Genomic DNA, 24,770 nt, shown 5'->3' with positions numbered 1-24,770 from the left:
GCCAATACAAAACCAAGGAACCCAAAACCATAATGAAACCAAAATACGATGTGAATTTCTTTTTTTCCACCACCCCAATTCCCCACAACTCCCCACATGGTATTGTACAGCTAAATCCCCCATGTTCATGGATGTTTGTTTAGATCCAGGAAACATGACCAACTATGACGTGTTTGTCAGAGGAAACTCCTTAGATCAGTCTTTGGCAGAAGATGTAAATCTGTGTCTGGAAACTGTCTGTGAACCCACTGAGCATCAGCAGTACAGCGACCTACAAGCCACTGGTGGATCGAACTGGCTGATCTGGTTTGCTTCACAAGGAGCCAAAACTTGAGGCAAACCACAGGCAGCTAACACAAAGTAGACATCTCATACTCTACATCCTAGAGTAGGAGAGATGTTTTATCTCTGATATGAGTCAGCAAACTCTGTGCAGGGGCCAGGTTTACACCGATTTTAACTGTACTGAAATTAACAGTCTTTTTTCTACCTCTAAAGTGCTCTACATTCCTACAGGGGTTTTTTTTCCTGACTTCATTTTGGTTTGGATATAGCTTTGGCACATGTTCATCATCCACTGTTTCTTATGTCTCTCTTACCTTCCTATTATTTACCATGATTTCTTTTTCAGTCCAGTTTCTCATATTAAATGGTTTATTTCAGCCATAGCTGTTATCTCTTTAGTCCTATGTCTTCCCTCACCATTTCTGCTCACCTCCATTAGTACATTTTTCCCTTCCCCTTTCCACCTCAGCTCCCAATTTCCTTTCCCCCCCATCTCTGCCTTTTCCACAATTCATCCTTCTGTACCCCCATGAGTTTTTTCACCTCTGCCACCCTCCACCTCTTATGAACTCTTTTATAATTCATCCATCTTTTGCAAGGCTTTAACAATTCTGCCTTTCTAATTCTCAGCTGCCTGTTTCTCTATATTTCCTAGAATCACAGAGGGCTTTTGGCTGGAAGAAATCTTTAAAGTGTATCTAGTCTGACTCTCCCGCAACGAGCAGAGACATCTTCAGCTAGATCATGCTGCTCAGACCCATGCCCAGCCTGACCTTAAATATTTCCGGGGATGGGACATCCACCACCTCTCTGAGCAACCTACGCCAGTGTTTCACCAATCTCTTTGTAAAAAACTTCTTCCTTATATGCAATCTAAATTGAACATCCTTCAGCTTAAAACCATCACCCCTTGGTCTGCCCCAACTGGCCCTGCAAAAAACTTTGTATCATTCTTCCTCATAGGCTGAAGCACTGAAAGGTCACGATAAGTTCTCCCCAGAGTCTTCCCTTCTCCATCCTGAACAATCCTATCTCTCTCCGCCTTTCATCATAGGACAGGTGTTCCAGCCCTCTGATCAACTTCATTTGTCAGAGAAAAGAACGTGACTGCACTCAGGCACAGGGTGGAACAGAACCACTTCATATATTCTCCTTGTCTTACTGGACAGTCCAAGGAACAGAGTAGGAAAAGGTTACAAAAGAGCAACCACCAAAAAAAGCTTGTTTTCACTGCCAGAGAAAACCCAGGATGTACAAACTACATGAGTCAATACTGGAAGAAGGTGCCATTTTCCAGGAAAATACTTAACTTTATGCGTGGCACCTCTATTTAAGTTCTCGTAGTTTGTTATGTTCTTTTCAAGCTCATTTTAGTGTCTTCCTAATTGCAGAATGCACTGCTACTTTTGGTATTAAGATACAGCAACAGAAGATTTATTATTCTAATCCTAATATGAACGAGATTCTTCTAGTTTCCAATTTCCTTTGGATGTTTGCTATGAAATTCATTTTTGTGCAATATTTTCTATTGTTTGTACAGATGGTGTAGGCATCTAAATTAGGTGACAGCTCTGCAAAACGATGTTTCCCTAGTGAGGTAAGTTTTCCTAATGTTCTGAAATTTTTTGTGAGCAGCAGCCAGTGTATCAACATTTAAGATAAATTATTATTAAGGACTGCAAAAATTAGAGAACAGAGACTCATTTAAGAAGACTCTTTCTTGACCTTTTGATGGAATTCAGGGCTCTTCACATATATTGTTTAAAAATATATATTTAATTGATCAGCCTAACAGTCTCATGCCCTAGGTTTATAGCTCAGTTGCACACTAGTCCTGGCTAGAGACCAGGAATTGAAAGTTTGTACCCATTCCGAGCTTCTGTGAGGTTCAGAGCACTTGGAGCTAAGGTGTTGGTCTGGGCTAACAGCTGCTGCAGTTTTACAACTCAGTTCCCATTAAATCTGATCAATTTACAAGTTGGAAAACTCTCTTTTATTCATGGCATTATAAGTCACTAGTGAAAATATCCATCCATGGTCCAGACATTCAAAGAATGACAAATTTCCAGAATATGCCACGGGGCATTAAACAAAATGCAAACAGTCTCTTTGGCTGAAGACCCTCATCCTGCACAGTGCACAGCATCACAGTCCCTGCTATTCATTTCATCCTATTTGGAAACGCCTGTATGCAGGATCAGACAACAGGTATCACCTGAAAATCTAATGGAAATTGGTTTTCCAGTAATGGGACACAATTCCAACTGCTAATAATCTCAGCAAGTTCTAGACTGAGTGCACATTCAGACCTTGCACTATTCACAGGAATTTTTTAGCACTGGCAGAAGGAAAGAGTCTGACAGCTTTATTGATGTTGAATCACACACTGCACAAAAAGAAGTGGAACATCTGAAGCCAGTAAGGCCACCTACACATGGGAAAAGGACTAATTTGAAAGGAATTTATGCATTTCACTTGCTTCAGTTCAGCTGACATCCTATAATCCCTACTTACTGTCACTGAAAAACTTCAGCTCTGAGTGCTCTGTGAAGGGGTATTGACATAAATGATGATTTCTCCAAGCTTCTTTTTGAGCAGTATATTTAAAGTCACATCCATAAACTTATTCATGGGGATGTATTTCAACCCTGACCCTTCATCCTACACAGGAGGGATGCTGGTTCTCTGCACAAGCCCATCATACCAAGATTGACAGTGCTGTGGATCATCTCTGTTCAAAACTACTCTCTTTCCATGCGGGATCTTGTCACCTCCAACTGCACACACAGGACAGTCTTCTGGACTGACACAATCCAGGGACAGCTCATCAAGTATTTTTCCTATTTCAAAACAGCAGAACAGTGTAAAGATGCCAGTTGTCATGAACTGTAAAACTAATCATGGGGTTAAAAACAAAACAATGTTTCTGAGGTGGGCTCAAACCTCCTGAATACTCTTGCTGGGTGTTGTGGCCACTGCTAACTCAACACAAAGCAGTATCTCCTTCCCTCATAGTGGCTTTTACTTAGATACTGGAAGCACCTAACCCAGTGTATAACCTGCAACAGCCAGCACCACACAGAAGGTAAACATATCTTTAGAACAAAGCATGGAAGATGTCAGGGGAAAAGGGCACTTTCCTTTTTACATGTATATTATTTATTTCTCCTCCTATCCTCTGCCTCGTTCTGATCAGGGTCCAGAATAGCTACTTGGGGTCTTAAAATACCTTATTTCTTTGTCTTTGTGTCTTCAGGAATGATTTATGAGAGTTTTCAATCTACTTTTGCCCCTTGCTTGTCTTTCCCTCTTTCCCTTCCTCTCTTTCTTCTCCCTGTCCCATATTTCCCATAATTATTCCTTCCCCTTTACTACAAGAAGAGTTGCTGGAATAGTTAAGCTGGAAGCTCTGCTCACAGGAGGATGCCAGCTGGGCACTTTCAGGAGCATCTTGGAGGTAATAAGCAGATCAAAGCAATGGGTTTCCCCCACTGCTGTAGCTGCTCTGAAGCAGAGCATTTTATCAATTTCCAGCACAAATTCATACCCTACTTTAACCACAGAATCAACAATCTCTGTTCCCACACAGCCCCTAATCCTCCAGTCTCATCAAGCTGTTCCCATCCTCTCTCATCCTTGCTGGCAGGGATTCATCCTCCTCTTCTGGGCAGCACTTCATGCCCTCCACACACTGTGCTCATTTCACAAACTCAAACTAAGATGCCTAACCACCTCCCTCCTCAGGCAGTAAGGAACTGTGGTGAAAACATCAGCGAGCCTGTTAAGAAGGAAAGCTGTTTAAGTAAATCAAAAGAAGGACTTACCTGCAGGACAGTGTACATGGCACCCTTCCACACACTGCAGAGGACACTCCAAAGCCTGGGGGTGTTGGCACGTGACAGGACAAGCAGGTCCACAGCTATTGTATCTCCATTCACACTGATAATCTAATTCCTGTTTATTCAGGTCCTCACAGCTTTGTGCTAGGCAGGGAAAGAATCAGAGGCAAAAAAAAAAGAGTCAAACCATAATGTATACTTCACCATGCCTCTCAGAATTATGGCACATTGTACAAAGTGGACCACATATATATAGAAAAAGAAAGATTTCCACCTATAAATAAAGAAATTTTTTTACTACATTATTGTTTTACTACAATCAGGGCAGGCCACGTCTTCACACTTACATCTTCTTCACATAATGAAATACTTGCTCTAGACCAGAAATTCTTGGATTTGATAATAGCAAATGCAACACAATCATGAACTGTAGACTTTAATTAATGCACATGTATATGTATTACAGAAACTATTTCTTCCTCTAGATTTCGTACCACGTATCACACCCACAATTGATGGACAGGTTTGCCAGGTACAGAAATGGAACAGGGAGTGGGAATGTCAGACCATGTGGTGATCTGTTTACCCACTGCTTTTCTGATCCCATATTGTTCCCCCCACTTTCCCCTGCCCCTAGTCCTGGCCACTCCCTTGGGCTCTCCCTACTGGTCCTGTACCCCAACTCCGCCCATGTACAGCCCCTGAGCCCCTGAGAAAAACCCCTGCGCCTGAATCAGGAGGTCTCTCTGTCTCTGGGGATCACCAGGATGGGATGTAACCTTTAAAGGTCCTCTGAAACCTTCAGGGAGGGACCCTTCTCGCCTCCTTCGCCATCACTGGGTTGTAGAGCTGATAGCTGGCCAGAGCAAAAGTGCGGGGCCATCCGAAAAGGACTCCGGGAGGACAGAATGGCTGCCCTGCCCTAAGCAGCCCCGCGGAGCTCCCAGGGAAAGCTGCAGCTTGCTAAACTAAACCTAGCACTGCAACAAGAGCGAGCTGTTAGCCCAGCCCCATCAAGGTGAAATGCTCTGGATGTCAGCAGGAGCAGAGTTAAATCTGACCAGTCTGAGCCAAAACTTTGAACCTTTTCACCCAGTTGTGCCTCATGTTTTCTGTACTTACGGCACAGAGTCGGTGACCTCCAGTGAACAGCAACCCCCTTCTGTGCACAGGCGTGTGCGTAGGCTGCGATGGTGTCACAGAAACACTCACAGTCCCCAATAGACTCACATGCACAAGTGTCATACAGGCAGATGTCAATGTAGGGCTCAGGATTCACCTACAAGAGAGAAACACGGGGCACAGGACACTCTTGAGACCCTTCATCTCCTTCCTGTACACATCATTAACCTTCAGATAGTTTGGCTGCTCCTCTTGCCAAGGGCCGAGGGGCCACAGATCAGTGCAAATCTTTCTGCTGATGTCAGCAAAGACTCAAATTGGGCCATGTTCCCAAAGTTGCTACAGATACTGCAGTTTGAGGTCACTTAACATTTTAGGCCTTGGCCCCTTCCCTCTCATGCAGCAGCGTGGGTATAACACAGCCTGAATGGTATTGCATTTGCTCAGCTCCCCCTTCCCTCAAATCTCAACCCTTAGGCTTCACTTCATGTGCAGTCTCTGGGCTGTACAATAAAATTTCTCTTGGGCAGGAGTTACTTCATAGCTTAATAGGTGCATTTTCCCATAATGCATCCCATAAAGGTGCATTTTTCCCATAAAGCATCAGCTAAAGGACAAGGTGAGACGAGAACACCAGCCAGCCTCCACCAAGTCCTATGTGCTCTCAGCATAACCACACTTTTTCCCTCAGCTGTAATCAATGCCAGCACAGATCATGCAGAATTGAAGAATGTGAAACACATGACCCAATACTCACAAATTTTGTGCATTCTTCAAAGACACTTCCAGACAAAATGCTGCACGATGTTTCTACCATCATCTGCTTCACTATGTTTCCACCACACAGTGGAGACATAATGGTCTGTTCCAGGCTGGGCTTAATATTGTAAGAGACAAGTAGAGATTGCATTAGCCTTGTCTTCAGGACCTTGGGACTCTTCAAATTGAAGTTAGAGACTCACTAGCAATTTTTCATGACAAAGGAAATTGTTTCTTTGACTAAAGTTTCAACCTGTTGTACAACAAACACAGATCCTGTTGCAGCAGAGCAGATCACCTCCTTGATTTTCTCCAGCTCTTACTTGCACCCTGTAGTTCTAACTCAGGCATTCTGATGACAGGAAGACCCACTGCACCAAACACCCATCCTGACAAATGATCATCCACAACTCCTTGGAAGGTCCACCGGACTTGAAAGTATGATCAGACTTCAGCAGACAATACCCAAGGCTGCTGCTGAGTCAGAACAGCTCAGTAATCTTCCCTCCTCCCATTTAATTTATCTAAGAGAAAGGACCACTAGTACTGACATGGAGTTTAATACAGCAGCACCCTGCAGGTCCTGTCCTGTGCCTGAAATGAGAAGCTGCTCTTTCTCAGTCTTACCCTGTGGCCTCACTCCTCAGTACTGCAACTTTTTCCTGCACTGCAATCAAGTCAAATGAAAAAAAGTGACATTCAGCAAGGTAATACTGTGGCTATGTCACACTTGCACATAATTAGCAAACTAACCTAAAAAATTTCATGTGATCAAGAATAAATGCTTCAATGTATTTTTCTGGTAATTTAAATCTTGTAAGAGAACTCCTAAAAAAGGCTCTCTCCACCCTCCTGTCCCTGATCATTTAGATAAATTTTCAAGGAGAAAAAAAAGCATCAGCTGAATGAAATGCTTTGTTTTACAAATGTCAAAACAAGTTGTTTTCAATGTGTTTCCTTGCACATTTCACTTGGAAATTCTTTGGGCTTTATTTGTCAGCTACGTACAAATTTATTATTCAATTTCATTCTTTCAAAACTCTGTGTTTGGAAAACTGGAAGTAGACTTTCATGTGTAATATAATTAGCATCCCATGTACTAGACATAGATAACACTTTCAGAAAGCAGGCACCTTCCCCAAAATCCAGACACCATGATAGATGGCAATAAGGTTTTCCCATCCCCTCCTGTATCCTGCTTTTTCTGTCCAAGCCTTTCCAACTGGAAAATAACAACCGAATGCTCTTTACTAAAAAAAAAAAAAAAAAAAAAGAGAGACAGAATCATATAGAAAGAAATTAACCTGTGCATTCCATGGTTTGTAATGGACAGACTAAGATTTGGGATCTAGAAATCTGAATAGGGAAAAATGAAATTTTTATCTGAACTCCCCCTGACTAAAAATTACACTTATTTTTTTAAGATTCAACTCTAAAATGAGATTTCCAGTGATACCTGGATTTCAAGCATCTGGGCTGGATAACTCTAGGAACAGCCTCTATCATAAATATTGGCTGTTTTAACATTCCTCTGAAGCCAGGCAGCACACAAGCTTGTCATAAGTTAATTGACCTTTTACCAGATTTCAAGAAATAATATTATTTGGCAAAAACATGGGGGAAGAAGTTAATTTCTACTTATTTTAATCCTTTCAAAGCTCTTTGTCCACTCTTCAGTGATACTGTAACCCACACTAATTAGTTTTCACAGTTCATTCACAATCACCTTTGCAACATCAGCACAGAGGGAATTAACTTTCCAAGAATTCCCAAAGTCAATTGGATCTACTTCAAGATGTTCACTGCTGCTGGTCAAATCATTGTTTTGGATTCCATCAAAATTTCCACACAGACCACACACTCGATCCTTGCAGGGAAAGAAACACAGAAAGCATTAATCTTACATCTGTAGGCCGGCTTAGGGTTTTGTCAAGAATTCTTTTTAGCCTGGTGCTTTAATGCCACGAGGTTTAAAAACTGAATTACCCACAGCCTTGCCAAGCCCACTAAGACAGATACAGTCTTCTCCCAGAGAATGTGTCGCTCCCATTCCCACTCTGGCTGTGGTGAAAGCAGGACCATGCTGTCTCCAAGGGCTCCAGAAAGCAGGACTGCTCTAATCAGCACTGCCTGGTGGCTCTGTTTGGAGTGTGTCCCTACAATCCCATTTCATTTTTGGAGATCGCTGTTCTATCCCCATCACCAGTAAATCACTGCTTTTCTTGAATGCAGAAGAAATCACTCAAGGCATGCTTATTCTGAGGCCCCACACCACCCATCCCTTCTGTCATAGCTCATCTCCAATGACCCAGGACTTGCCCCTTATAGTTGAACTACCAGGAAAATAAGGCAGTCCTGCAGTATTACCAAACAACCCCTCAATTTTCAAGCAAGTGCCTAATATTCTGTGGAAATCTACATTAAAAAAAAAAAAAGCTGTTCCCCAGGGACAGGTTAAGTGCATTCTTTAGTGAGAATAAGAAGTAAAGCAAAAAACACTTACTTTGAAACTGCCTTTTAAGGTAACAGAGACTCCCATGGCCAGGTCCCAGGTCACACTGATGCTTTTGCCCAGTAAAATGATGTAATAACGGCCAGACTTGATGACATCTAAATTTTCATTTTCACCCCTAGGAGGTACCCTGATGTTTACCTGAATGAGAGAAGCACATTGTGCTATCAGCAGTCTCTATTATTATTATTTAAGGTAGGTGATTTTCCCAGTGGGACACGTTAACACGTGCTTCCAAACATGCTGTTCTCCAGAGAGTTTCCATACGCTATCCAGATGCTCCAGAGAAAACCAGAAACTTGGGATTCAAGTACAGTATTTCAATTTCATCCCATTTCCAAAGTTTTTGAATGTGGTCCCAGGGTATAACATACAGATGCCAACAGATGAAGCAGGGTTGATAAAGACAATTATCTTTTTTTATCAGAAAATTGTATACTCAATTAATTACAAATTTAGTATTGGTCACTGGTTCACTGAATAATTACACATTGGTTTGGGCTTTTTTTATTTCAGCTTTTTAGGAAACTTAACAATTCTACCCTTCTGGTTCAAGTGTAATGGGAACTGGGAGAACCACACAGTATCAGTGGCCCCTGAAAGACCAGAGTCTGATTCTGGAGTCGGGAAGGACCTTCTTCCCAACCAACTACACCACCAAGAAAAATCCAGAGAGATTCCTTTCAGTGTCTATTCATTTTTTCCCATCACTTTCCCTTCCCCTGTGTGCCTCTTTCTTTTTCCATCTGGCTTCAAATTCACCGCCTCCAGCTACTAAGAATTTAAGAGATTAATTTAAAATGCTCTCTTTCACACCATAATCCCCTTTCAATGGGAACTCTAATAGGATTATTAACCACATTTGGAAAGAAAAGTCTGGCATGGCTGTTACTTTCAGCACCATTAATGCATTAACTGCTTAGTTGTGGAAGAGGCAGATGAAAACTTTCAGTCAGTACAAATAACAATTAAAGTAGGGGAGAAAGGAGAGCCCAGAAACCATTCACCCACTCCCCTACTTTAAAGACAAAATATTTCCTTATCCCACTATTCTTTCTTGCTCAATTCAGTAAGAGCTCAGCACTGTTAATTCAATTCTTTTCATCTCTGAGTTATCATCAGAAACATTTATCCCAGAGAAGACAGTTCATATCTTCCACGGATCTCCTAAAGAAGGCCTTCAATGTCTTTAGGGAAGATATTAACAGATATTTTGGAGACTGAAAGCTTTTTAACCTCCTCCTATGCCCACCGCATTACTACACAGTATAGTCACTTGACCACTTAAAATTCTAGAACAGCCTTTGTCTTTCCAAACTCAGAGGGTTCCAAAAAAGAGAAGAGGACAAAGTTGAGCTTGGAGGTTGACCTAAATTCCAGAATTTTTATGTTTATGGAGGCTTTTTGCCCAACCATGAAGTCATAAACTTTTGACCTTGCAAACCTGCAGATTTGTTTCAGAAAAGCAAAAATTATTTCATTTTTTTTTAAATGTCAGCCAGAACTGTAACATGCAGATACTTCAAATTTACCCCATTTACCTAAAAGTAGAAGCTGTTCTCAAAACATATCATCTTAAAACAATGTTAATTGGAAACATTTTAATGGCCAAAAAAATACCCGATTCTTCTGCTTGCTTCTAAGGATTCTTATGGAAAAAGAGTGTAAAAAGTCACCACTGAAAGGGATTTTGCCTAGGAGTCTTCATATCAGTTGTTTTTCCTTAATCTCTCTTTTGGCTCTTTTTATTTCTAAGCAAACCTGCTCTAGATATTATTACATTGAGGCTTAAACTCTCTAAAAAGCTAGAAATTCACTCAGGGTCATTTGGTGTAATACAGATCTAGCTCTTGCAAGGACAGGCTCTCTCAGGAACTAAACACCCTCGGATGCTGGAGCTGCTGGATGCCTAAATCATCTGCTGTTTTCTTCTGGTCCTTTCCTACATGTCCAAAGGGAATCACAGCTTTTCTGAAAATCTGTCACCTAAAGAAGCTTTCAGACAAAGTCCAGCTCAATGGAATGATCCCTGCACTGCTACTCACCCTCACCCAGGCAGGGGACTTGTGTAGCATAGAAATAAAGAACTGGACAACCAATATGTCTTGTGTTCATTCCTGCAGCACCCAAAGGCCTGCATGGATCCTATGCTGTCAAGGTGCACTGCACAGACACCTTTAATAAAGGTCATGTTTTTGTGCTCCTGCCAAGGTCAGGGACAATTCACAGGCAATTCCAAACCTGGTACAGCTTTATCTCTTAACCCAAAACAAGGCAAATGTAGAGTGTTTGACTTTCACTGGGAACATTCTTGCAAATCTCTGGTCCACATGCCAGCTCAAAGCACAAGACTTCTGAAAAGGGAGCAATTGAAACAATAATCCACTGCAGCTCTGCAATGGTTGAGCTCACAGACAGCCTGAATTGTTGCAGTGCTCAAGGCAAAGGGCTGAACTCTGCCCTCTGGAAAGCTCATTTCCAGGTGGGAAGGGGCATGGAAGGTGGAAGTGATTCTTGGTCAATTCTTCCACGTTTGTTAGCAGGAAAAGGAAGGAAAAAGAAGAATAGAGTCATGTGGATAGTCCATCTAGCAATTTAACAGAGAAAAAGACAGCTGACATTTCAGTATCAGCTTGTTTGAGCTGTGACTTTTTTTTGTTGTGCATGTGTGCTCAGTCCTTCAGATTGCTAAATCAGCTCTGGTGTTTTACTAGCCATGGGTCAGTCATTTCTTAGCCCTTCTTTGCACTTCATGTTGCTGGAAACAGGCTTTGACAAGCCATGTTTAGAAAGAGTCTGGGGCCCCCAATATATGAAGGACAGGGAGTTGTTGGAATGAGTCCAGAGGAGGCCACCAAGATGCTCAGAGGGCTGGAGTAGCTCTGCCGTGAAAATGGACTGAAAGAGTGAGGACTGTTCAGCCTGAAGAGAAGGCTCCAGGGTGACCTTATTGCAGCCTTCTAGTAGCTAAAGGCACTACAAAAGAACTGGACAGAGACTACTGACAAGGGTCTGGAGTGACAGGATGAGGGGCAATGGCCTCACACTGACAATGGGCATGTTTAGATGGGATATTGGGAAGAAATCGTTCCCTTTGAGGGTGGTGAGGCCCTGGCACAGGTTGCCCAGAGAAGCTGTGACTGTCCCATCCCTGGAAGTGTTCCAGGCCAGGCTGGATGGGGCTCTGAGCAACCTGGGATAGTGGATAGTGGAAGGCATCCCTGCCCATGGCAGGGGAGTAGAACTAGGTAATCTTTCAGGTCCCTTCCAACACAAACCACTCTACAATTATCTGAGATAAACTGGTTGGCATCAAGCAGAAATACCAAAACAGCATTTTACCTCTGGAAGCAAAATGGATAAATATAATCCTGCTAATCTGTTCATTTTATGATCAAGAACCCCTGAGTGTGAGGTCATTCATGCCTCATTTTACTGAACAATCTGAAATTCTTTTCCCAAAAAAATAGGAAAGAAAGAAAAAAGAGTACATACGTTTCCATTAAACAGCTCTATTTCCCCTCCTTCATACATAATGACAACCCTCTTGGTGCACTTTTCTCCAGTGAAGCCACAGCCTTCATTTAAAATGAGTATCTGGAACGTTCCAGAGTCACCCTTGCAGAAATCCTATCAGATAAAAAAATAAATGAGTCAGTAATGTAGAGTATTTGAAAAACACATACAGGGAAAAACACAGAGAAAAAAGAAACTTCAATCAACAGTGTGTAATCTGTGGCCAATAGGATATATATTGGCATGCCAAGTGTTCCCATATTCATTTAGTTTGTGCTTAGCACTGATACTCATGTGGTCCATCCCTTAAAGAGTGAGGCACACTCTGCCAGTGACACACACATGCATAATTTGGAGAGTATTCTTTGGAAGGGAGAAGCCACAATACTACAGTACCTGTGATATTAAAGATGTATGATGGGCACAGTGTATATCTGAATACACAGATAGCTTAATGTATTGATTTTCTTTTAAATCCAGTATTTCTGAGGTCCTTGAAGACTTCATGCTACATTTCTATGATAACTCATATCTCTTAGATTCTTTTTTTTTTTGGTTGTGTTCAATTTTTTCAGTACACACCTTTTAAGGAAAAGGCCCTGTGTGGAGTTCTTTGTGTCTGTCATTTAAGAAAAACAGATCTAAATTCCATTTTTAGTAGTTTTGTAGTAGTGTATGGTACTGCTGCCCTTAAGACCTTTACACAGAGCTCTCACTAGTGGCAGAGCAATCACTCCTCAAAGTAATCCAGCTGGCATCAAGGTGGGAGCATATTTCAAAGATCAAGGCAGAGGCAGGTTGATCACACCTTCCTGCCTAAGGAGAGCTGCAAGGAGGATTGTGCCTCATGAGGACTCTGTGGGGAAAATAGTAGCTCACCCAAGAAACACATCACACTGTAACTGCAGAATATTGTTGTTATCCATCAGCAGTGAACCCATCTAGTTCTAGACCAAATTTTCAGATAAATCCTTGTTTGCACAGACATCTCTAAATACATGACACTTTGCATGTAGACAAGCCTTTATCTTAGTTAACTCCAAATTTTGGCTGCTTCCACAAATCAAAAGTTGAGTTTAGTGTGCTCTACCTTTATCCCCCTTTCCTCCTTGCTGTGAGGAAAATGGATATTGTCAGCGGACTCCAAGCAGGTGGTGCATGGAACAGAACATGGAACAGAACATGGACCATGCGGAAGGGAACGAGCTGAGCCTGTGCTCTGGGGGCATTTAGGGAAGGTTCACTGAGCATTCCCTGTCTCACTCAGCCAGACAGCAAGCTACCACTCCAGGATAAAAAAACAAAAGGAGGAAAAGTTGATTTATGGATATCCACAATTCCATTTTAGAGATGAGATTCAGACAGCTCCTCTCTGTACCGAGGTGCTCTCATAAGGTTCACAACAACCAGCTGGACACGTGACAGCCTGATTTCTACAGAACACAACACACTCTTCAAAGTTCTCAAGACACTTGTCTCATCTCCAAAGACATTAATAAGCTCTATTCTCCTCTACAATACATCTGGCTAAGTAATTAGAAATACTTTACTGTGATTTATCCAAACACTGGGCTTCTCACCTGGTGCAAAACTCTTTTCATATGATCAGGCAGCTTTAGCATTTGACATGCTCTTACCTGAGCTAACACATATTGGCAGTTTCCTGGAAACTTGTATTTCAGTCCATCAAATGTCAAGTAATGAGCTGTACCAATAGCAGTGCAGGTGCCATCACACAGATTTTTGGTGCACTCCCACTTCCTGCCCTGGCACACGCTGTAACAGAGAAAAGGAGGCAGTGACAGTTGTCCTTATCTCAATGTAAATAATGAGCAAGAGAAGGCAAAGTGCTTTAGGCAACGTGAAAGTGCTACAGTCTCTGCCTCTAGGAGCTTTCTACCACCAGATAAGATACTCTCTCATTAGCATAAATTAGCATATGTTAGCAGTGGGTGTATAAATCCAGACAGTGCATGAAGATTAAATGAATAAGGGATGGGTTTCTCTGTTTCTTACAAGCTGCATGTAGGACTCTTCGTGGTTTGAATTTCCCTGTTACAAAATAGGTCAGGACAGAGCCTGCTGGAGTATTCTTTTATACTAGAATTTTATTTAGGATATGCTGCTCTGCTCCAAGTACCCTTTCAGCAAAACAGAGCATCCACCACTATTGCCCTTTTCCAGAGGTATCCTGGAGAACCACAACCTCGATACAGAAGCTGCAGGTATGAAAGGGGAGCTTTCCCTTGACATCCACAGGCTTTTGATCAGTGAAATAAATTGATTTGCTAACTAGCAAAAGACTGAGCAAATACAATAAAAACCAAAATCAGTGGAGACTTAGAATACCATTTGACACAATATCTAATAATAATAATTTAATAATTAATAAGCAGTCTATGCCTGGAGGATGGCAAAACATTCATCCACTAAATGCTCCATGAATGCAGAGGGACATCATCACTGCCCCAGGAATTTTCTAATCAAGCTCTGTGAGGGCAGGGAAAGAGGAATTCTACCCATGCTTTACAGACATAAAAACTCAAGGATAAAAAACTTGAAGTATTTTCCCAAGATGAAATTGCTACCCGAAGGAAAAACCGGGCACTGAACTGAGTTCTCTAACAACAACATTTCACATTCTAATAAATATCATGCAAGACATTTTCTTCAAAGAATGAAATTTCAGTAGCATGAACCTATTGCCCCCTCTCCTCTATGAATTCTCTGCTAGCAGTTAGACAAGGGCAAGATTTTGTAAATACGTGCATGGACAGATCATAAGGTACGTGGGGTAGTTAAATTCAGATTAGAAAATTTCTGCTGTGCACTGCTCCACAAGTGTGACTCCAAAATTTTCATTGCACTCCACATTGAATTCCCAATACATTGCATAACAGAAGGTTTGCCACTGGCTTAGGCTTGGAGACATTCCGTTGTTCATGAATTAGGGTCTCCCATATGTCAAGTCGGATGCAAACGCCAAATCTGACACCTCTGGTTCATATATTGCCTTTGCAGGTGTTCACATCTGGCTAAGAACAAGTGAGAATGAGAACTCCTGCAACAGCAGTACAAAAAGCAGAAACAAAAGAAAAGGAAGATCTCAACCTCCAAAACGCAGACTCTCAATCCTTATTAATTCTCAAAGCAATAGTAATTTCCTATATCACTTTCTAAATGACATTTGACTTGATATTTGCTGAGAACTATCAGGAAACTTTTCAAAGTCACATAGTTCAAAAAAGCCCTGGTGACATTTTTTGAAGGGACCTTATTTCCAATTTTACTTTCAAATTCATAAAAAGCACCTAAAATGTGAGGAAGAACTTTTTATCAGTGAGAAAAAGCCTGATTTCTAACATTTCCTCAACCCTGATATTGATGGTAATTCTATATATTTGAGGAAATATCATTTACAGTGGCACTGCCAGAATTACGTGGGCAGCTACAAGAATGAAGCAACATGGTTATGATTATTTTAAGATCAAATATTATAAGAATGATTGAAAATAAAAAGTCTGATCATGGTTATTGTGAGGAATCTTGCAAATTTCTCAACACTGAAGGGTTTTACACTGTACTCTTCTTGTTTCAATAAAATTTTCATGGTGCCTGTTTTTCAGCTGAGTCACTTTTACCTACAGGCAATGTAAGCAGGTTATAGAATATGTATCTAGACAAAAACATCAACTTCTCCATCTTTTCAAGCCTATTTTTCCCCAGGTTTAATTACAGTACATGGATTCACAATGTTATATGTAGCTGCAAAGGAAGGAAATGAAACGAAACACTGGGAGGTCAGTATTTCCATATAAAACCTTAATCCAAGACTAACTTACACTAGTTAGGAGCGCTCCCACTAGTTAAAAAATGCAAAACTTGAAAATCACTGTTATTCAAAGATCAATGTACCAACCAAAGTCAACCCCTGGACTCTCCAGTGGTGCTGATTCCTCTGACCCAGCTCCGCCCAGTCATACAGAGGATGACAAACACTGCTCGTGGGCTTGCCACAGAGCTGGGCAGGGATATTTTGGGTAGAATGCACGACATATTCTCAAGTCTGAGTTCAAAAAACCCCCAGAATTTTCACACTGTTGGTGGCTGAAGGTCCTACATCCTGGACTCGTGGATCTCTGAAGGAAAGGGCCACCATTCCCCCCACAAACACATGGAAAGCAAAGCCCCTCCAGTGCAGCCAACCTGCTGTGCAGGAGAAGCCAAGAGTGGCCCACTGTAGTTTACCAAAGGCTGTGCTGAGGGCTTCCCTCCATGCAAACTGAGCAGCCTAGAACTCCCTTTTGAACCTATAAATCCTTTTTCAGCAACCAAACAGGGTAAGGGCGAAAGACAGCAGGATAAGGGTGAAAGACACAGAGCACTTACTTTATTCTTCTGAGAAAGTACAAGTTTTCCATCTGTTTTCATCTTTTTTTAACATATCAATGGACACAGCACTCTTTTGAGATATAAGAGGTCGACCCTGTCTCTTCCTAGTTCTTTATCATTTGCCTAAAAACCTCCTATCATATTACAGCTGGTGCATCACACCCCTTCTGGCTGAAAAGGGCTGATTTGAAGGGCCTCAGACAGCCCAAAAAAAAGGGAAACATGACAGCAAAGCCTAGTGACAAAGCCCAGGCTCCATTGCTCCCACCCCAAAGCATATAGATCCTAAATTGTTATCTTGTGTTGCAAAATCCCCTATCTAGTGCCTACAGAGGAGTTGCACAGACACACAACTATTTGTAGGGCACCAGGTAGAGGTTGCCAGACATTGCAAGGAATTTTGTTGGATCTTTGTGCAACATGCAAAGGGAATGTGCTGTCTGTGCATACTACACTGCAAAAACTGGCTTTCTATAAAACAGATCTGTTAAGCAGGCAATATTTGGTGTTACCAGAAACCCAGCAGGCCCCCTAAAGAGAAAAACACCCTTCCAGTGGCTCACCAGGTGTTGCAGTCCTTAGTCACTGTCTCTCCCTTGGAATATTCTCTTCCATTGTGGAAGCACGGGCACCTCTCAGGAGCAACACATTTGTTTTCATGTCGCACCTAAGCAGAAAATATAATTTGTCACCACATGGGGCTGTTGGTACATGGCCATATGCAGGGTGAGCAAGCAGCCAGGAGCAAGCACAGAATGTGTGGGTGAAAAATAAAAGGTTGAAAAGAATAAAAGAAAGGATGAAGGCTATCCAAGGTAAGAAAGGTACAGTACTACTAATACTTTTACCCATTAACAAAAATAGAGCTGTAGGTACATAAATCACAGTCTTATGGGTACACAAATCACAGCTTGCTCCCACCATCTCGAGCTGCTGGGAGAATAGATGACATTATAGCAGAACATCACAATGAGAAGGTTCAGGATGCAGTGAGGATAAAACCATGCTAACCTGAATATGGAGAGCATATTATAGGTGAATAGCTTCTCACACACAACAAACTGGGAAAGGGCCTACTAGAAAAGCAGGCAAAGGGCCCAGATGGACTAAAAATGGGAATAGGAACACTGAGGAGGAGACCAGAAGACACAGCACCTGACCCACCCACGTGCAAATGCAGGTGCTGTTGCTACAGACAACAGCCCCTTAACGAAGCCAATCCTCTATCAACTCGCCTCTGAAAATTGCAGTAATCACTCATTTTCTTTCAAATCCCTATTTATTTCCTGGAAGACAGGATAAATATCAGTCCACTTGAGGTATTATTCTGCTCTCTCTGCAGCAGGCCCTGTTGCTGGGAAATAGGACATTATGTTCTACCCATATTTTCAGTTTCACCCTTCTGATCTGAGTTTTTCTTTGTATGACGACAAATCATTTGTCCCACTTAAACAAAAAAAAGAAACAAAAACAAACCAAAAAGCTACAACCAAAGTAAAACAAGTAATGCCTTTAGACTATTCCGTTTTTCCATTCCTTTTCTGTTTTCTTTTTCTGTGATTACTTTCCATTTTGAAGACCCCCAGTTTTAGAGAATCAAACACAACCAAAGCTGGCTGTGCTGACTTTTCACTCAATAGCAGTTCTGGCAAAGCCAGGATAGGTTTGGCTCTTGTTTCATGGAATACCTAAATGGAGAGCCCTTCCCCTTCTTCTCATTCAAAAGTCACAAAATATCACCTTCCCACTTTAAACTCTCTCTGCAAAATCATTAAAATAGTTTCTTTTTTACCATTAAATATGGGCCAATGAGATCAATGTAGTCTGAATGCCAGGTTAATAAAGAAGAACAGCTTTGCCTTTTCCTATGGGGACCTAGAACTGCCACATGGAGCAACTCATAAAAAAAGATTTCACAGCCCAGAGACCCTTCCTTCATACACAGCTCCATGTGTACTGTGGCTTATGGAGAGCTGCATTATGCCAAATAAAATCGCTTCCATAGAAGCAAGATGGAAACAAAGAAATGCTTTTCTAGATAATGGAGCTGCAGCTCTGCCTTCACCTTTACAAAGGATGGTGAGAAAACAATCCAGAGAAGACCAGAAAGAAGAGTTTAATACCTTCTTTCCTTCCTCTCTGGTGGCATTTAGGAAAAAAGCAGGAACATGACCTCACACTCGTGGCTACGTTTCTGAATTTTTGCAGAGTGTTCAGCAAAACAGTTCACAATACACTTGAGGGCTTGCCTCTGGATACAAAACTTGGGATTAGACATCTGGTCAGTAAAAGGAGAATTAGAACCTCTTCTCCTTGCTCCCTAAAAACTGGTATAAATTGGTATCTGTATTTCTATCACAATTAGAGCAACAGCTGCTAATCTACCACTAAAGAGGGAAGAGCACCTTGTCTGAACACCAGAGTGGGTGGGTGAGATTCAGCAAGCAGGACATAAAAACCCAAAGCAGACTTTGACCAGAAGAACAATCATTTTCTCTGCAAAACCCAATGAATTATGATTTTGTTATCAGTAACACACAATCCACTGGGCCTATTAACACCCCATCCAAAAGCTGGGGCACATGTGGCAGCCTGATGCCATGCTGCACTACAAGGACCATGTGGTACACTACAAGGCCAGGAGCACTATTCACAAGCAGCTGGATTTTCTGTGGAAGTCTCTCGATCCATCAATAGACTGCAGTTAATACAGGAGATTTAGCAGCCCTGAGTGCTTGAGATGACAGGAGGCAGCAGCACTGGGGAGGCAACCATGAAAAGACATAGGTTTGTAATGAAAACAGCTGCTGTTTGCACCATTAAATGCCCTTAGGATTACAAGTGGTTGGCTAACAGCTAAGGATTCTCCCATTACTTGGGGATCAAACAGAAATGTCCATCATTTCCTTGCTCTGTCTTATTAATTGCTAAACCTTAAAAAATCTTGCAAAAGGAAGGACAATTTACAGGTTTCAGAACCTTTAAGACTCTCCTTATCCACACTCATAAGAGGTGATTGTCCATTCTGCTCTGCGCTGGTGCAACCTCACCTTGAGTCCTGGAGGCAGTTTTGGGAAGCACAATATAACAATCTAAAGCTGTTAGAGAGTGTCCAAAGGAGGTTACAAAGATGGTGAAGGGCCTGGAGGGGAAGCCACATGAGGAGTGGCTGAGGGCCCTTGGTCTGTTAGGCTGGAGGAGAATGAGGTCAGAGCTCACAGCAGTTCTGCAGCTTCCTCACAAGGGGAAGAGGAGGGGGAGGCACTGATCTCTGCTCTGTGTGACCAGGGACAGGACCTGAGGGAACGGCTGGAGCTGTGTCAGGGGAGGAGTTAAGTTGGATTTTCGGAAGTTTTGTTCCCCCAGAGGGTGCTGGGGCACTGAACAGGCTCCCCAGGGAATGGGCACAGCCCCAAGGCTGCCAGAGCTCCAGGAGTGTTTGGATGCTCTCAGGGATGCACAGGGTGGGATTGTTGGGGTGTCTGTGCAGGGCCAGGAGCTGGGCTGGATGATCCTTCTGGGTCCCCTCCAAGTCAGGAGATTCTGTGGTCCTGAAATCCAACTCAATGAGCCTAAACTTTGAACTCTCTTGGTCAACACAATTTGATGAGTATCCCTCTGTCAAGGGAAGCTCAGACATGGCTCTGTTCCACCTGGCACACCTGTGGATTTCAGTGGAAAGTCAGCCAAAGGTATAAAGGAACGTGGCATTAAGTAAAGGAAGTGGGTCAGATTAGAACCCAATAGCTAACAGGCTTTAGAATAAGAGACTGGTTTGGAGTAGAAGGGACCTTAAAGATCATCCAGCTCCATGAAGAGGGACACCTTCCACCAGACCAGGTTGCTCAGAGCCCCATCCAACCTGGCCTTGGACACTCCCAGGGGTGGGGCATCCACAGCTTCCCTGGGCAACCTGTGCCAGGGCCTCAGCAGCCTCACAGGGAACAATTTCTTTCATAAATGTTTCCTTTAACTAAAACAGCCTCTCACCCTTACAGTGCAAACAAAGACAAGTCAAAAACATGTTAGGACATCAAAATGTGCTGGTCTACACCTGACTTCTCTTTCTTATGCTAGCTGTATGGCTCTGATATTTATTTGACATGCCCACCTCCTCATGAAGATATTGTAATATCGGATAAGCCCACACTGAAAAACATACAACAGAGAAATCACAATAGTCAGGCAAATTTCAGTTGAAAACAGTTAGCAAGCAGACAAAACAATCTTCCAAACTTTCCTGGTTAAGATGTTTAGGGTTTGTATTTTTTTTCCTTTTTCTACTAACGTATCAAAGTTTTAGAAATAGTTTTATTTCAGCAGTCAGAATGCAATAAAATATTTCATTTAAATTCTAAACCTTAATTTTGTGTCAGTCACTGGGAATGGAAAGAAACTAATTTTCTACTTTTGGAGTGTCTGGATTTTGTGCTCTCTGATTGTTCTTCTCCTCTCTTTCCCCAGAAAGGTGCTCAACACTCCATTTGTATATTTATTAATATTTTCCAATGGGAAAAACCTGAAGTGCAGTAAACTAATCTGAGAAAGCATATTTTTCCCCACACTTCTGCACATATGTTATGATTTCTCTTTTCTGCTCTGCAAAAGGGTGACAAGTATTGAGAATTTCCCACCTTCCAGATAATCAAAGACAGAAGAAGAAAAATTATTTTTATGACATATTGAACATTTTTATTTGCTAGAAATCCAAACAATGTAAAATACTAAGTCAAGATGAACTGGACAACTTATTTTTCAGTTGAAAGAAATTAGGTTTTGTCTTCAAGCTAATAAGTTATCCATGAACATTGATAACTTTCATGTGCTACTGTACCACAAAAGAAAAAAAAAATCTTCAGTAAGAAGGTACAATTTCTCCCAGAATGATGATATGTGCTAATATTTATGGGAACACATGTTGAGTAATCTGTTACTCCCCACAGACCTTCCTGCAAACAGCAGCTCACCTCTGTGAGTTCTTGTAAATTAGGCAGGATTACAGAACACCAAAAAGGGAGACCGACCAGTAAAATGGTTATTCCTTTTTCCAGTCCCTTTATTGCTCACCTCTGTTGGTATAAGCCTGGAAAACACAGACTTTGATTTGACTTCGCAGAGCTTTGCCTGTGTTCCCAGAGTCTGTGTTAGAAAAGGACAGGATGGAAAGGAGATCCTGGTCACCATCCCAAATCCTTCTCTAGTGGGGAAGCACAAAGCCTCATTGCAGAGTGCAGAAGTAAGAAAAAAAGGCACTCCCAAACCTCATCCCATTGGGTGAGGAGGAGGAAACTGCTCTTTGACAATGAGCTGGCAGGTTCCTGTGGAGCCAGGAATCAAACACTGGGCAAAGGGGACACACCTGAAGGGAGACTGGGCTTGATCTTGTCTTTGCATGGCAGTGGCTACAAGATCATCTCTACATGGGCTTCTCCTGTCGTGGCTTTGGTGCATCTTGTGATTTTTACTCTCTGCCAGAAGCGAAGCAGAACAAGTAATTCCAGGCTGAGTTTAGTGAAGATTAAACCATACTGTCATCTAGTGGAGAGAGAACTTATTTTACTAGTAGTTTTTAAAAATTACTGAGCCTGATCCTACAATCCAAAACCTGACAAACCACCTTGTTGAATTCAGGGGTGTATTTCACATCACTGCAAAGTCAGCTGGAGTTTCCAATTCCAAAAGGCCAAAGACTGCTCTGGTGCCAACGATTTTATGAAACAATTGTTTGTTCCAACTTACTGAAAAAGAATATGAAATACTGTAGCAAACATGAAGGTTAATTACTGTGAGGTTTTTTCCTGTGGAGTGGTTACCATAGTTGGTTTTCCACAATTATGTCAAAAGTGTACTATTACCATATCCCAGAACTGAAACCAAAAATCTCAAGCTCCTTCACCAAATCAAAGGTCTGAATGTCAGATGCAAAGAAAAACCTGTTCACCCTTGGGCTCTTGGAATTTTACAAGTACACAAGCTTTTCTAAGTTTTCTTATCTCACTATTATTTAGGAATATTTTTCACTTAAAGGACAGACATTTATAGACTGAAATATGAAAAGAAGCAACACTTGATTTTTAAAATAGCAGTGGAAATTTATGGGTGACTTCAGATTCTGTTCTGTCTTTTTCACCTCCACGACATTTCACAAGCCTGAGCTTTTGTCTAGAGCTGGCATTTTATTCTGGAGTAGAATCTATTTATATAAATGTGTGTTTATCAGCAAAATACAGTAGCAATGTTCAAAATATGTTTATATTAATACTAGAAATTACTGTCTAATGAGAACTCGGGGGAGCTGTTTTTCTAGTAAGATAATTGATGGAATTTGGGGGTAGAAAACATTTAAAATAATGATGAAATTTGAGGGTTACAGTGGGAAATAACCCTGGACTCCAGAAAGCCTCTTTTCGGGGGGGGGGGGGGGGGGGGAAGAAAAGTGTGCTTAGTACACCACCTGCAATTCCAAGACACACTCTGGCATCATCTTAGCAAGTTTCATGTCTCACGTTCCTTCTCACAGAGAGCCTTCAATTTGATACAACCTACAGGAAGGCAACTGGAGAGATGGAGACTTGACAAGGAGGAACCAGTATCAGCAGGAAGGGTGGCTGGATCAGAGAATCCCAGAATGGTTTGGGTTGGAAGGGACCTTAAAGATCATCTCATTCCAACCCTCCTGCCATGGGCAGGGACACCTTCCACTATCCCAGGTTGCTCAGAGCCCCATCCAACCTGGCCTTGGACACTGCCAGGGATGGGGCAGCCACAGCTGCTCTGGGCAACCTGTGCCAGGGCCTCCCCAGCCTCACAAGTAAAGACTTCTTACTTCATATCCAATCTAAACCTGCTCTCTGTCAGTGTGAAGCCACTGCCCCTTGCCCTGTCACTCCAGGCCCTTGTCAAGAGTCTCTCTCCATCTTTCCTGTGGGCCCCCTTCAGGCCACACTGAGGTCACCCCAAAGCCTTCCCTTCTCCAGGCTGAACAATCCCAATTCTCTCAGCCTTTTTTTTGGAGGAGAAGTGCTCCATTCCTCTGATCAACCTGAATATGGGCATCTGTGTACTTCTGTCTCTGAGAAAGTTCAGCAAGACTGAGGAGGGGTTTAAGAGCAGAGCTGAAGGAAAACATAAACTCATCTTCAAATCAGGCTTTGGAATTTTGATTATGAATTATTTTTACGAGCTAAAGTTCAACTTCAATGAAGATATACTAATACACATTCTTTAAGCCAGCCACAGCTTGACAGTCAATACTTCACAACCACTTATTCCCAAGCTGCAAGAAGACTGTTGGTAGGACAGAATGAAGGCAAGAAAGCAAAGAGGACCTGCTTCTCCCTGCTGTATTGAAACCTGCTTACCATCCCTTTTGGACAGAGGCATCCAGATACGCAGCCATGGCTGATGCACTCCAAGTCATAGTTCTGGCAGGTCTTGGTACATTCCACTCCTTCTGCTCGTGGGTTGTTGGCAGGACAGATAATTTTTTCCATGGGGACTCTGCATGTCAAGCTCCTTTTTACTTTAAAGACATTAGTTTACAGAAATTGCAATTAGAACTCAAGTATTGTTGGCATAGTATTTTTCTAAAAAGTGGATCAAGATTTTGATTAGAAAATTTAGAATATAGCCTGGAGCAACACCACTACACATGATATGGCAAAGAAAGCAGCCCCTACCTCCCAGAGTGACCTCAGGCTGCCGTGAAAGCAGGTATTTAATTCTGACACATAAAAGCTGCACTAAACATACAAGTGCAATTCCAGACTGCTCTGGGGCTATGCAAACACCTGTAGGCACTGTACAAAGTCAGAAAATTCATATTCTGAGAAGCAACAGCATCGTATATTATTCTAGTTAGACCCATTTCCCATAACAATGCCCTGAGCTTAAATACAAACTCTGAGACTTCAGGATCTGAGAGATCAGAGTGTTCCAAGAAGCTCTAGGATATTATTTCAAGTGGTACTAGCAATATGCCTCTCTGAGGTTTTGTCAGCTTTGACATAGTAATATCAGGAAAAGTACATCTTAGGAGCATTAAGGGAAGAGTTTGGTGAGATATTCACTTGGAAGGCTTCACCTGAAGAACAGGTGACCCAACCAGTGACACTGTCACTGGTGTCCTAGCAAGCAACATTAAGCAGGTCACTGCCCTGTGCCTACAGAGGGATTTACAGTGTTTTCCACTAGCAGGTGGTTTATCCTTAGAAGGTGCAAAGACAAACAATAACCCTTTGTCTCCAAGGCACAGGCTAATATCAACCACAAATTTCCTCCAGACCCCATGTACAGGTGCATTTGTCAGTGTGCCATGGAAGACACCGTGTTTGGCTCTACTGGTG

General features: G+C 42.1%; 1 protein-coding gene across 1 annotated transcript in view; it reads right to left on the bottom strand.

The window, feature by feature from the left end:
- VWF (von Willebrand factor) overlaps nucleotides 1–24,770 on the bottom strand; it is a 123,609-nt gene that overhangs the window by 55,113 nt on the left and 43,726 nt on the right. The window contains exons 18-27 of the mRNA XM_048300124.1: nucleotides 23,787–23,947; nucleotides 16,989–17,092; nucleotides 13,671–13,809; nucleotides 12,013–12,147; nucleotides 8,509–8,658; nucleotides 7,732–7,872; nucleotides 6,004–6,123; nucleotides 5,247–5,403; nucleotides 4,110–4,268; nucleotides 2,990–3,125 (exon numbers count right to left, since the gene is read on the bottom strand). Of these exons, the coding sequence (XP_048156081.1) occupies nucleotides 2,990–3,125; nucleotides 4,110–4,268; nucleotides 5,247–5,403; nucleotides 6,004–6,123; nucleotides 7,732–7,872; nucleotides 8,509–8,658; nucleotides 12,013–12,147; nucleotides 13,671–13,809; nucleotides 16,989–17,092; nucleotides 23,787–23,947 (1,402 nt within the window). The remainder of the gene's footprint in view (nucleotides 1–2,989; nucleotides 3,126–4,109; nucleotides 4,269–5,246; nucleotides 5,404–6,003; nucleotides 6,124–7,731; nucleotides 7,873–8,508; nucleotides 8,659–12,012; nucleotides 12,148–13,670; nucleotides 13,810–16,988; nucleotides 17,093–23,786; nucleotides 23,948–24,770) is intronic.

The sequence above is a fragment of the Corvus hawaiiensis genome, chromosome 4 (genome assembly GCF_020740725.1).
Source record: "Corvus hawaiiensis isolate bCorHaw1 chromosome 4, bCorHaw1.pri.cur, whole genome shotgun sequence".
Classification (NCBI taxonomy): Eukaryota; Metazoa; Chordata; class Aves; order Passeriformes; family Corvidae; genus Corvus; species Corvus hawaiiensis.
Note: the sequence above shows the minus strand (reverse complement) of the source record. Positions and strands in the feature narration are given on the sequence as shown.